This window comes from Onthophagus taurus, chromosome 8 (assembly GCF_036711975.1).
Source record: "Onthophagus taurus isolate NC chromosome 8, IU_Otau_3.0, whole genome shotgun sequence".
Classification (NCBI taxonomy): Eukaryota; Metazoa; Arthropoda; class Insecta; order Coleoptera; family Scarabaeidae; genus Onthophagus; species Onthophagus taurus.
The window spans coordinates 4,154,969-4,169,325 of NC_091973.1; the positions used below are offsets into that span (position 1 = coordinate 4,154,969).

Genomic DNA, 14,357 nt, shown 5'->3' on the forward strand with positions numbered 1-14,357 from the left:
TTGGGTTCAAAATTATGTTAGTTAAACTTGGTAATAAAATAGACAGAAATTAATGATAATTGGTTTATTAAAAACAATATTAAAATTGACTATTGTATATTTGAATTATTTTAGATGATTTTACGCGCTTTTTTATATGTATACCTATAAAAAATGAAATATATATATTTTTGTATAATTAAAACAATTTCTATAATATATTTATAAACGTGTATATTGATTATAATTTAAGTATATAATAATAAATTTATTTAAAATAAAAAAATGTATTTCGAAAACAAAAAATAATAATAAATTGTTTACAAAATAAAAATTACATATATAAAAAAGAGGAATTTGGATGTGAAAAGAATATTTACAGCAAAAATTTATTTCAAAGCTCATCACAGTAAACCAAGAACTAAATATTATTACATATTTAATATGAATCAGTGCATTTTTTATATATCTGAACATGCGACTTTTTAACATTGATATATAACAAGTGTAGGTCGGACTAGACCCACGAGTCCTTACCGGTGGGAGCTACTAGTTGCGGGTCCTCCAGGTGATTGGCGTTACTCAGGCTTGACTGACGGTTACGTTTCTTCTCCATATTCACCTGCGCGTACAACGGTTCGGGCTATAACAGAAACCGCAGTCACAATTGGGCCCGTTTAATTTGGTCCGCTGGGCAGGGCCAATTGTTTGCTGGCAAACAGCTGCGTGCGCAGTAAACCAAAGGCCCTGAGCAGCTAAACACACCCGACCTTACCTTTACCTCTATAGGGACGACACGCTGCTGCTTGCTATTTCAGGGCCTTCCGTTCACTGCCCACCCCTGCCTTAATTATACAATTATCACCTCGTATATAGTATCAATGTTTATTTTACGCTATGGCTATCGATACAGATTCCTTCTCGTCTCACTAAATCAAGTTTCCCCCCTTTCAAAGCACTCCCGACTTTCTTTTAGTTTAGTTTAGCGGAAATGTAGATGTATAGTTAGTGGCATTGTCGACGAACACTTGGAAAGGGGGGTTCCTCTCCAATGTAACGGAAGACTAAGGGTGTGGCCAGACAAGTAAAAATCGTAAAAACGGATTGAAACGTTCTCTTACGTCACGTTTTATTTATTTATATTTATTTCATTATGACTATTATTTTCGTTTATTTGCTATTTGTTTAGTTGCAAATTAATGCAATTCGATTAAGAGAACGTGACAAATAGATACAGGGGTTAGTTAGTTTTACTTACATCGTATACGCAGATAGTGAATTACCCGTTGCCCAAGTCAGCTCTAAACAAATCAATTTGTTCCTTTTTTACTTAAAATGATTATATTAAAAACTAAAAATAATACACAAAGTTTATATAGCGGGGGGCCTTGAGCAATGCGTAATAGACCACCCGGTATATTACACGGGTTTGTTACATCCAAACTTCTACACCGTTTACGTCTGTACAACGAACATCGAGAAATACTATAACAGTCTAAAAGTGAATACTGTTAAATGAGGCCATTTCTGCGTTTTCCCTTCATTAGCTATTTATTTTACTTGATCCGTTTCGCCATTATACGGTTATTTTGCTAGTACATAATGCAACAACGGTCGAAAGGAATGTATGTTGCCGTATATATATTGCTAGGTATTGAGCAAGAGTCTGCGGTGCGACGTTTTTTTTTTTTAATTTTTTTAAGTTAGTAGTAGGTCCGTACAGCGCACACTTCACTTAATCAATTAGGGAAAGAATTGACTCTCAGTTAGGGGATTGCGCTTTCGTTTCGCTAATGACTTACAGCTGACGGATTCGTGCCCGGACCCGGCGGATAAGCCCGGACGCCCCCGACAGGCGGTTGGGGCTCCGGGTACGCCATATCCGCCATCGGAATGTCTTCATTCTAAAACAACACAAGAAAGAAAAACTCACAAGTTGGAACCAGAAATCCAACCAAAAAACTATTCCAATAAATAAGAACCACTCACATCATTATTAAAATAAAAAAGAAAGGAAGAACATTAAAAGAAAAAACAGAAAATACATAAATATACGAGGTAAGTCATGAAGTTTCACTTAATTTTCAATATATACATTAATATTAATTAATGACTCACCTAGTATAAATAATAAAAAGTGTAAAAAATCATTCTTTGTATAAAACTTTTTATTTAAGCTATCTACATAACATTAAAAAACAACATAAAATTAATATATTAATATGTACTTACTCTTTGATAAACTGGTGCAACACCTCTTGTAGGTGGTGCATTTCTTTTCATTGTTCTATCTTCGTATCGTGTGCCGCTTTGAGAAGCCATCGGTCTGTTAAGTGTTGAATTGGCGTTGTTTGGTGAGTTAGGCCCGGCATTCCTTGCGGCAACAGTCTTGGTAACGAAATCTTGTTCTTTCCATCCGTGTTTTTTATAAACGTCTCTCAAATCCTGGTGTTGCCACATAGTAAACAATACTTGACCGGCAAATTTTAGCACTCGAGGTGTATATTTTTGCCTTTGTTTGGTTATGGTCATGAGTCTTTCGACTCCGCCCGCTTCGAGGAGCGATCGAGAAAACTCGGCGTTTTTCTTAATGACTTCGTTCAATGTGGCTAATACTGCGGCGATCGTATCGTCAGATGTTCCTTGATCGTGTTGTGGATTTCCCGAAGGTAATTTTTGAACGAGGTCTCTCATTGCGTATTTGCCGATTAATTCTTTATTGCGTTGATCAATGGCAAGATTTCTCAAAGCGGTGGCCACCGCGCAAACGACCCTATCCACTTCCATTCTCAACAGTTCGACGAGAATCGGCAAACCTTTCTCTTTCCTCACAGCTGCTCGGATTTCTATGCTCGGTTGCCAATAACAAGCTGCTAAATTTTGTAGCGCCCCCGCTGCTGCTTCTAAAGTTTCCGGATTTGAACAGCTTTGAAGCAAAGCTAAGTACGATTGGACGACTTCTGGTTGCCAAAGAAGCTCAGTACCGCGAACCGGTTCACCTCGAGCTGCTGCACTATTTGCACCTATCCCTGATATTCCAGAGTTACTTTCTTTCACTTCTGAAGATTGGGAATCTTTTTTCTTTTTACTTCCACCAAAGCAACCCAAATTTTCACCTAATAAAACAAAAAATGATAAATTAAAGTAATATATTTCCATAAAAAAAAATTAAGTACCTTTTGAATTTGCCGAAACTCTACTTTGTGTAGGTAAAGGATTCTTATCATAATTAGGATCTTCAACTTCCTGGCACCTATACGATAAATTGCGCAAAATGCAAACGCAATTCTCAACAATTTTATTTCCTATATTGGACTTTTCGATAGCACATCGAACGACGAATAACAAAGAATCGATGAGACCTTCACATTCCCTTAATTTTTTTCTGGCATATTCCCCGGCTGAGCTAACGTTTCTAAGTACACCGGAAGCGTTTCTAAAAACGGTAGACCAACAAGTTTCCCCATGATTCCCTTGAGTATCCCATCCGGAATGTGGCATAATAATATATGACACAATAGTGCCAACTCCATCGTCAATAATCGATCTCTTGAGATCTTCACAGGACGACATATTCCATATAACGCCGGTAACTAATTCCTTGATTTCAGCCTCGTTTGACCGCCGCAATAAATTTATTAGAGCGGGGATGCCGTTTGCATTCTTAATGGCCCGCTTATTTTCGTCGTTTTGACGGCCGTATGAAAGATTTCGTAACGCACCACAAGCGTTACGATAAACGTCCAAATTTTCGTGGTTAAGCAGTTTAACAAGAGGAGGTATTCCACCTAGCGCCCTTGTTTTTTGCTTATTGGGGTCGTCCATGTAACATAAATGTTGTAAATAGGCCGCGGCATTTGCCTTAATTACGTTGTTTGGATTGTTTAGAAAACCGATCACTTCCGTTAAATTTGGATCACGCCAACGCATACCTAAAGAATTATTACTAAAAAGATCGACAATTTTCTAAAAAAAAATTAAATAAATTCTAACCTCTTTGATCTTCATCTCCTCCGACACTACCCGGCGAAGCCATACCATGAGTTCTATTATGTGGAAGCCCAACAGGATGTCCGTGTAAAGACATTTTGCTGACTTGCTTCTCTAGGTCATCGTCGTACAACCTCATTGACGGAACGGGTCCATTAAGCGCTTCCTCGTAATTCCTGGCATCGTATGTTGGTCCCGGGTGATTTCCTGCGGTGCCATAGGGCGATGGTGAAACGTAACCATAGACGACAGCAGAATCATCTTGGTAAGGGTCAAGTACAATGGGTCCACCGGGCGATGGAGTGACACGATAATGTTCGGTTAATTCGTCATAGCCGGAAGGCAAATAAGCGCCACCCGGCTGAGCGGATAGAGGTAACGGAGAAGGTGCTCCGCTATGTTCGCTAGGAGTGGGAGGAGTCGGTGGACGATCTGCTCCGGGTGGATATCCCATGTACGTTCCATAAGCTGCCGGATAATGCTCGTAATCTTGGTAGTGAGGATGCTGATGGTACTGGGAGTACATATGATGAGCTGGTTGCTCCATGTAGTCCACGTATTGGGTTCTAGAGTGTGTTGGATGGGGATAAGCCCCGATTGGTACTGGAACGTACTCGCCCGGTTGGCCGTCTCCGATTTGTTGAATTTCACGCACCACTTTAGTGACGGTAGTCACCTGTTGAGTTGTTTGTTGCTTGTGGGTACGCACTAACGGCTCGTCGCTGTGCACAGACATGTGGCTTGAGTTTGGTGAATGTTCCGAATGCCCATTGCTGTGCAAGTGATAGCCCGTGTCGTTTACTGAGCCACCGCCATCCGGACCTCTGTTTTACAATCGAAAGTAGTTTGAATATTTTAAATAATGGCGTCGGGCATTGCAAATATTTATTAAATGCATTGCTCGAAATGCAAAAGTTGCGTTGTTAAAAATTTTAAATGATTATTGAAGGAGTCTAAATGATTACTTACTTGTAATGTTGCATATCTGGTAATTTTTCTTGCAAAATTCGCCTAAAAACAACATACAATGAATTTGATGGTAGGATGGAGCGGTTTGTCGGTAAAAATGATAAGAGTGAGATATGAATGATTGTCAGAAATCCTACCTTGAGGTAATTTCAGTGTGAGTAATGCTGTGTTCTTGTCTTTGTTCGACCCTTCTGTTCACGAGCCTGTCAGTTTAAAGTAAAATTATTTAGCTAAAGCTTCTGCAGTTAGTATTTAAGAATTATAACAGAACTAAATCGAAAGAAAAGTAGAAAAAAGAAAATATTAGTAAAGGCATGCGGTATTTAACGGTGACTTGTCAACACACTTTGTTCACTGACTCATTGTTCCGTAATTGCGGTTAAAATGTCTACTCGACAGAAACTCAATACGTCGTCACAAAAGATAACAAAAAGCTACTATAGAAAACAGCTATTTTTACCAAACGTTACGAGAGGTATCCATCTTTCCTCGTATCAGTATAAGGTCATATTTTCTCGTAAATTAAAACTGTTAATACTTTAAAACTCGATAGAGATTTCTATTTATAACAGGTCGAACCAAACGCGCTTCTTATCGCGTTGTATCAATATTGATTGATTCATTGATAACGGTATAACGTAACGTTCGGCATGTGTCGATAGCAAGTCAGGTAAATATTAACTAAAGATATTTCGAGTAAAACGGACCTCTACCCTACTTACAAGCAAGAATCCATGAGTTGGTTAGTAGCCATCATGAAATGTCATGTAATATTCCTGTACACATGCAAAACAGACAATACATAAGCATATTATGAACCGATTCGTCCGCAGATAATTCAGGCACCGCCTTCAGACACCTAGATTATCTCCGAACGGTGCGACAGCTGTGGTTATAGGCCGGAATGACGTGAACAGTGGCGACATTCATGAAACGTAGTGTGACGGACTGATGCTAAAGGGCAGATTGCAACTTTCTTTAGGTTTACGGGGATTTTTTACCGTCACCTATGACGGTCGAACGGTTTCCTACCTCAGTAAATCTGCGATTTCCTAACTTATAACTTGCGACTTGTACAACACTTCCTAATTAATATTTCTTTATCCATTTGGTTGCATCCTGAAAATTAAAAAAAAAACATTCATTTATAACGATAAACTTTCAATTAATTTTAAACAAATAAGCACAACACAAAGACTGTAATATATTCCAAAAAAGTAACATCGTCATAAATTATGGCAACTATGTGCAGCATAGTTGTGTAATCCGAATTTCAAAGCACGTAAGCAACTTACACAGCACCTCATTGAATTAAACTTGATGTCTACGCATAATTATTACTTTATCAAACAAAAACGTCTTTTAATTAACATTTTAAACCAACTCATTTCGTAATATTTCTTGGAGTTTATTGGCCCTGTTGTATTAGGCTCAATTAGCACCAAGTTAAGACAATGCAACGTTGACATGATTTGATAATGAGAAAGCGACAATGTTAACGTCGTGTTGAACATCAGTTAACTTAATAAATATTAACGTTGTTGTAATTTTGTTGTGATTTTTACATTTTGTTTGTTGAGTTATATATATTATAATAGAGGCAAAGAATCTGATTGGAAGAGTGTATTCCAGATTAAATTTTACCAAATTCTAGAAAGATATAGAAAATGGATTTGCTGAAAGGAGAAATTCAGTCTCTACATAATCGGCCTCCAGCTATCGGGAGGCAGAAAGCAAATTGATTGAAAAATTCGAAAATAAATTAATAAAAACATCGTTGGTGCGTCGTATTACGTAAGGAGAAATTCCTAGAAATGGAAACTGTTCCAGAAAGGCTTCTTGAAAGCACATCCTAAAACTTTGATTGCTTTAAAGAATGACTTTCAAACTATTACTTAGAAGTGACACATGTAGAAAATGTGACTCGTTAAATTGCGAAATAAAAGCGCAGGGTGAACGTGGTCGAATAACAAGTTTGGAGTTAAAGCTGCACCATCGAAAGGCAGGAGAAGTTACTTAACGCATCATCATAAATTTCAGATAGCGCCGTTACTGGATTCTCCGTGGATTTAGAACAAGATATGTTCATTCCTTTAATTATCCATATTGAATATACAGTAAAACCCCGATATATATACCAATATTCGAGTTTAGCCGTGCGTCTCTTAAGACTGTTATTGTTAGTTGGAATCTGGCCAGTGTATTTCAGATGTTTTTTAGGAATTTACAATTTGGCCAGTTTAGACATTTACTTGCAGTTTAGAGTATTGGCTAGACCTCGAGAATACCAAAATTTTTGAAAACCTAATGCATAGCCTATTTCGCATGACACGAATGGAAGAAGTAACCTCGGCCGCCACAAGTATCACAATCATTAAGACCACGACGACTTTGGTTTCGACTCTGGATACTAAGGGGGCGACCGACGTCTTCGAAGTCGGCCGAGGTTACTTTTTCCATTCATTTCAGGCGACATAGACTCGTACTTGGGTTGGGTAAATTTTGTGAATCCTAATGCATAGCGTGTTGCGTGTGAGTTCGAGGTTATCTTGCTTGAAACGGATGGAAGAAGATGTCTACGGCTAAACCTGTGCTATACATTCTAGTTTAACACTGCCTCTTCTTTCTTGTTAGGGATATTTCCATGGAAGGGTTGAGATACGAATGGAAGAAGTAACCTCGGCCGACTTCGAAGACGTCGGCCGCCACACGTCTCATGATCATCAAGACCACGACGACTCTGGTTTACTTACAAAAGCCAAGAAGAACTTTTGAACTTTGTGGTCTTGATGATTGTGATACTTCTGGGAGGCCGACTTCGAAGACGTCAAACGAGATAAACTTGTACTTGGGTTGGATAAAATTTGTGAATCCTAATGTATAGTATGTTGCCTATGAGTTCAAACCTATCTTGCTTGAAACGAATGGAAGAAGATGTCTATGGCTAAACTTGTGCTATACATTCGACTTTAACACTTTTGAACTTTGTGGTCTTGATGATTGTGATACTTGGGGGCGGCCGACGTCTTCGAAGTCGGCCGAGGTTACTTTTTCGGTCCATTTCAAGTGAGATAGACTCGTACTTGGGTTGGGTAAACTTTGTGAATCCCAATGTATAGTATGTTGCATATGAGTTTGAGCCTATCTTGCTTGAAACGAATGGAAGAAGTCGTTTATGGCTATACATTTTAGTTAGTAGCCTCTTGTTATTTTCTTAGGGGTATTTCCATGGATGAGTTGAGAGACGCCTTTCGTGTGATGAGTCCATTTTTCAAAAATCCAAAATGTTTTTTGGTCCAATTTTTATTTCAGCTTTTCTTTCGGACTTATATTTGCATTAATTTATCCCTACAAAGAAATGTAACATTTTTTTTTTAAATTCGTCATAATTATATAGGATTTTGTAGTACGAAATAAATATGTAATAATTTTCGACTAGCGTTATGAAATAATAAATGTAGAAACCTTAATCTAGCTTAAATATAAAGTACATCAAATATATATATCAACAGTTGTTATAAGTCGCTGCCGCACCCTGCATAAAAAAGCGCTGTAAATAATTATTTGGAAAATATATAGTATAAAAGATGATTTACAATCAATAACGAACTGATAATTAAGATTAACGCAGAATTAACTGTATTATGTAAGGTTTAATGTCTCATATATCATAATAAGAAAACTATATATATTAAGTAGAACAAGTAAAATAAAAGTAGGCTAATTCTTATATATGTAATTTTAATATACACACCTTTATCGATCACAAGCACATATTGTTAAAAAGGTTGTTAATAAATATTGATAAAAAAAGTGGTGGTAAATTGAGGGGTTGGTGAACTAATTGATGTTCTTTAGGTTATGTATAAAAAGTGACCTAACGGGCGCGTTCCCGGTTTCGATTTATCAATATAGAAATGAAACTGTCCGAAAAAGTGTCGTTTCAAGTAAAAGAAGCATCGATAACGTACGAGAATTGATTAATAAATGACAATATCGTGTGGGGCGGGGTCTTATGTGTTTACATACTATGTCGTAGTACGGAGTAAAAGAGGATTTTTTACCTCGCATATGTCGTGTAGGAGATAAACGTTTCACTTAAACTTTAGAAATAGGAAAAACGTGAAAAACAATTTGTCGAAACGATTAACGTACCTACATTTAGGGGGCTCCCCTCCGAGGTAAAAATAGGAAAAAGAACACAACTTTCCAGAGTACAAACTTCAAGTACAATGGAGTACTACGTCACCAGGCTCCGGGACACAATTGTCACACAAATACCGCCAGTTCGCCGCCAATAAACGGCCGTTTCACTTACATTTCTCTATCAGGGCGTAACGAGGCCCCATCGTTAATGACGAAACGCGTACATCATTCGCCGAGTACCCGTAAACCTCAGATTAAAGAGGACCTCCACAGATGACATGCAGGTCGCGTATAGGAAAAGGCAGACATTACTCCCACTTACGGTTGCATGCCGGGAACTGCACATAGATCGAAATACGGACGGCGGATTTTTTTTACCATTTTTCTCTTTTTTCCCCAACGCGTTACGTTAACATTCATCGCATTTTACTAAAAACAATCATCGAAATCCATCCTTTTATATAATTTACATCAAAATTCAACTTCATTTCTAGTTAAATAGAAATCTTTTCGCCCAAATTTAAATTTGCCGCGTCACCTCTCAGTCATTGCTACCACAACATTTTATTTTTTTCTTCAAGTCAATCTGTAATTCTTTAATTTAATAATTAAATTTAATTTCAATCTTTATACTATTTTTGTATTCGTTATTTTAATTAAATCTCATTAATTTTTAATACTAACATTGAATTTGTTTAAATTTGCCGCCATAATATTTTAATATTTCACCAGGGAATTTTGTTTATGTTGGCAAACAAGAACTATTTGCTGTTTCTTGAGATACAAGTTTTTTATAGATGGCGTATTTAGCCATTGGAGTACCTAAAGCATTTGATGGTTCGAAAGAGCAGAATGATGATTCGGTTATACATAAAAAGGGAGAAGTATCGGGCATCAAATTTATTACCCGATATGAATGTTTTATCTGTAAGCCGATTGTATATAAATTTGGTTAGGATTTAGTTACGATTTTGAATTTTTTACGGTTTTTGGCTACTCTTGATTCTTATTCCAGTCTTCAATATTTATTTAAAATTTCAAAGTCAGCAATCAGGGATAGTTCCAGAAGTTAATAATTAAGAGACTATTCAGGTAAGTTGTATTATTTTTTATTTATATCTGAACTAATTCTTCAATGAAATGATTAACAGGATTTGAAGCAACGCAATTTTGATGCCACTTCTTCTTAAAGTGCAGATTCCTGCGTTCTGTAATATTTGGAAGTCCACTGACGGATATTTCTTAGCCACGAAAATTTTTTTCTAGCTATTCCTCTTTTTCCTCCCTCAATTTTTAACTGGAGAATGAGGCGTTGGAAATGGTATCTTTCAAGACACCTTCAACAGTCGCCGCAAGATTTATATTTCAAAGACTACAATTTTATTGATGTTTGATATTTTCAGCGTTCATGTCTCAACCCCATATAGGAAAACGGACAAGACGTAGCACTTTACCATCCTATATCTGAGGCTGAAAAAGGTTCTTGTCCGTGAGAAATTTTCAAAGTCTTAGAAAAGTTGTTGTAGCTTGTTGAAATTCCAATCCTCATTGACCATCCATACCAAGTATCTTAATTGTTTGTCCTGTTCGATGATCTCTCCATCAATATCTATTCAAGTGTATGGAGTATCATTCCTACTAACCACCATAAGTTTGGTGCTGCTGATGTTAATTTTCAAACCTCGTCTTTGGCTATCATATAGTAGCTATATTATTAATGCTATCATGTAGATGTTTTGTGCTTTGACACTCTTTTGTAGATATTTTCTCCATACTATTCTCTCCTTATTCTTGCTCCTCTGTTTCTGGAAAGTTACCTCCAGCATTTCTTGATACTTGCAACTGCAGACAAAAACAATATTTAGTGTGCAATCGTAAAGTTGTTGTGATTTTAGGTCATATTGAACAAAGTTGGGAATTTGAATCATAAGAATACTATGAATGGCATTGTTGGAGCAGTACAAGAAGAAATTGAGAACGCTGTGCCAAATAACAACAAACGTGTTTCTGACTCTTTCTCCTAATAATAACATTTTTAACTTATCTCGCTCCTATTCAAATTTTTTATTAATTAATAATGGGAGAAAACTACAGGATGAAAGAGGAGCTGTTGAAGATAAATGAAGCTTATGATAATATTTGTTATAACATAGTAAAAAAATAGATGATTTTAATTAAAAAATAATTCTAATTTATTTTATATTTTTTATTATACATAATGTAACATATTGGCTAAACTTATAGAGACGATTTCGAGCAATTCGTGCAATACCATGGTAACTTGAACAATACATAATACAACGCCTTGATTGCAAGCAACCTCAGCTAAAGTTTATAATGTAGAATCTATGGCTTCCATTAATTATGATAGAAATGTATTATTTCGCATGATTTATTTGGTGCCAAGACGCTGCAATAAATACCATATCGCCCTAAATGTTATTGATACATGCAGCGTTTCGGCTGCAAGCAACCTTGGTTAGACTTCAAATAGAGGATGTAAGATGTCAAGTGATTAAGTTGAGATCCTTTGTGGGCGATGTGGAGCAATTTATGCAATACCAATGGTAACTTGAACAATGCATAATACAACGCCTTGATTGCAAGCAACCTCAGCTAAGGTTTAAGAATTTATGGCTTCTCCTGATTATGATGCAGCTAGCAGTTTTCAACATTCCATTTTTCTTTTCATATAAATGTACATTTTAAGAAAATAATTAGATAATAAAAAAAGGCGTAGGAAAATACAGGTTATTTAAACCAGACAGTTTTAAATAATTATCAATATTTATCTTATTTAAAAATGTATAATTATGAATTAAAAAACTAATATTACATTTCGATGAAATAATTATTGATAAAAATGATTGAATTTGTATTAAAATATTGATTTAGGAAAACCTATATTTTCAATAAACAATCAGGTTAGTTTTGTTGATCTATACAGGTAGAAATGAATGAATCAGAGAGGTGTTAATTTGGAAAATTTGGCAACGTTGTAAAAAAAAACTATGTTAAAATGCGAATTATTTAAATTACTCGGAAAATTAGAAATATTAAGTAATAAAATAATAATTATTGAGTTTGATTGTGCGAGAATAAAATAGAAAAAAATTAAGGTTGGTTGACATCGTTGCCAAATAGTGTCTTTAAATCAATTATAGATGGCGTCAAAGTCAACACTAAACGTGTAATGTAAATGTTGTAATTTTACGATAAACAAATAACCCAGTTTAATATAATCGTTAAAAAAATGATATTAACTAGTTACGTTTCACGAGATTCACATTGATATATTTTTATTGGAATTTTTGATAGTACAGTGTAGAGGTTAGTTGTACCAGGTGTGATTCTATTAAATATACCTTAAAAAGCCATCGTTATGTCGTCGTCGGCGATTTATATTTTAGATGTTAAGGGAAAGGTAAGTTTATTAACGTTAATGTTATAAATAACATTTCTTTACAACTTTAATAATTAATAACCAAGATTATTTAAGAGAGTATCACCACAGTTTTAGTATGAGATACAATACAAGTCTGCAGAAATCAATGTTTAAGGTACACACAAGATTTATTATTGGATTGTGGAATGTATGAGGGAACTGGTTAACAAATTAAATCATGACTAAGTTATTAACAAAATGTTTTAGGCAACAGTTATGAAATTGCCCCTATTTGAGTAATTAATAATAAAGAAATGTTATTTATGCTACTTCAAATAATGAAAATGAGTTGAAATTAATTATGTAATTTTTAAAATTAGGTTTTAATATCACGGAACTATAGAGGTGATATAGACCTTGGAGTGATCGAGAAGTTTATGCCCCTATTAATGGAAAAAGAAGAGGAAGGTTTGTTAACGCCTATATTACAAACAGCAGACTGCACTTTTGCTTATATAAAAACGAATAATTTGTATATTGTAAGCACGACAAAGAAAAATGCTAACATAGCACTTGTGTTTGTATTTTTACATAAAATAGTCCAAGTGATGACTGAGTATTTTAAAGAATTAGAGGAAGAAAGTATCCGCGATAATTTCGTCGTTATTTACGAGTTGTTAGATGAATTGCTCGATTTTGGTTATCCACAAACGACGGATAGTAAAATCCTGCAAGAATACATAACCCAAGAAGGCCATAAACTTGAAATACAACCCAGGATACCTTTAGCGGTAACAAACGCCGTTTCTTGGCGATCTGAGGGTATCAAATATAGAAAAAATGAAGTATTTCTTGACGTTATCGAATCAGTTAATTTATTAGCAAACGCTAACGGCAATGTTTTACGTAGCGAAATCGTTGGTGCAATAAAAATGCGCGTATACCTGTCCGGTATGCCAGAATTACGATTAGGACTAAACGATAAGGTTCTATTTGAAAGTACCGGTCGTGGTAAATCAAAATCCGTCGAACTGGAAGACGTTAAATTTCATCAATGCGTCCGATTATCAAGATTTGAAACCGATAGGACCATTTCATTTATTCCGCCAGATGGCGAATTTGAATTGATGTCGTATCGGTTAAACACTCACGTGAAACCATTAATTTGGATTGAATCGATAATCGAACGTCACGCTCATAGCAGGGTTGAGTACATGATTAAAGCAAAATCGCAGTTTAAACGACGTTCCACTGCAAATAACGTCGAAATCGTTATTCCGGTTCCCGGTGATGCAGATTCACCTAAATTTAAAACAACAATTGGGAGTGCAAAGTATGCTCCAGAACAAAACGCTATTACTTGGTCGATTAAATCATTTCCAGGCGGTAAAGAGTACTTAATGAGAGCTCATTTTGGATTACCAAGCGTTGAGTGCGAAGATTCTGAAGGAAAACCACCTATTCAAGTTAAATTTGAAATACCTTATTTCACCACTTCCGGAATCCAGGTTATTAATTCATTAATTAACTTTATAACAATCGTTTCTTTTATTAAATTAATTTATTTTTAGGTTCGTTACTTAAAAATTATTGAAAAAAGCGGATACCAAGCATTACCATGGGTGAGATATATCACTCAAAATGGGGACTATCAACTTCGTACTAATTAGGGAAAAAACGAGATCATAAAGTATTATTATTATTATTATTGCTGGCTGATTTAATTTGATTTTTGATTTAAACAAATTTTCTATCAATAAAAAATATTATAAATTTTTTTTCTGTTCAGGAAGATGTTAAATAAATAATTTCTTAGTATTTTGAATTTAATCTATCATTCAATATCATCGAATTTGTCTCTCAGAATCAGGGAGGCTGACTCTACTTG

At 35.5% G+C, this 14,357-nt stretch overlaps 2 protein-coding genes and 1 long non-coding RNA gene across 12 annotated transcripts; 2 read left to right on the top strand and 1 right to left on the bottom strand.

Annotated features, from left to right (window-relative positions):
- Positions 1 to 49: 49 nt before the first annotated feature.
- On the bottom strand, positions 50 to 9,421 carry LOC111425573 (adherens junction protein p120). 10 transcript variants are annotated; one of them, XM_023059688.2, is made up of 10 exons: positions 9,098 to 9,366; positions 5,971 to 6,057; positions 5,661 to 5,714; positions 5,076 to 5,141; positions 4,939 to 4,980; positions 3,973 to 4,793; positions 3,156 to 3,911; positions 2,212 to 3,095; positions 1,782 to 1,883; positions 50 to 622 (listed from the first exon to the last, which is right to left on the bottom strand). In XM_023059688.2, exons 3-10 carry the CDS (start codon positions 5,693 to 5,695, stop codon positions 497 to 499), a joined length of 2,832 nt encoding a protein of 943 aa, XP_022915456.2. In that variant the 5' UTR covers positions 5,696 to 5,714; positions 5,971 to 6,057; positions 9,098 to 9,366; the 3' UTR covers positions 50 to 496. The 10 variants fall into 10 exon arrangements, with proteins under 10 accessions (XP_022915456.2, XP_022915455.2, XP_071054712.1 ...); XM_023059687.2 differs by having other exon boundaries at positions 9,094 to 9,366; XM_071198611.1 differs by having other exon boundaries at positions 9,257 to 9,365.
- A 25-nt stretch (positions 9,422 to 9,446) lies between these two features.
- Positions 9,447 to 11,279, top strand: LOC111425609 (uncharacterized). The gene is made up of 2 exons (XR_011641367.1): positions 9,447 to 10,176; positions 10,236 to 11,279. It is a non-coding gene; the product is annotated as an uncharacterized lncRNA (long non-coding RNA).
- Positions 11,280 to 12,235: 956 nt separating this feature from the next.
- LOC111425417 (adaptor protein complex 1, mu subunit) lies at positions 12,236 to 14,294 on the top strand. The gene is made up of 3 exons (XM_023059414.2): positions 12,236 to 12,508; positions 12,850 to 13,977; positions 14,041 to 14,294. The coding sequence occupies exons 1-3, from the start codon at positions 12,467 to 12,469 to the stop codon at positions 14,137 to 14,139; spliced, it is 1,269 nt and encodes a 422-aa protein (XP_022915182.1). The 5' UTR covers positions 12,236 to 12,466; the 3' UTR covers positions 14,140 to 14,294.
- Positions 14,295 to 14,357: the final 63 nt, after the last annotated feature.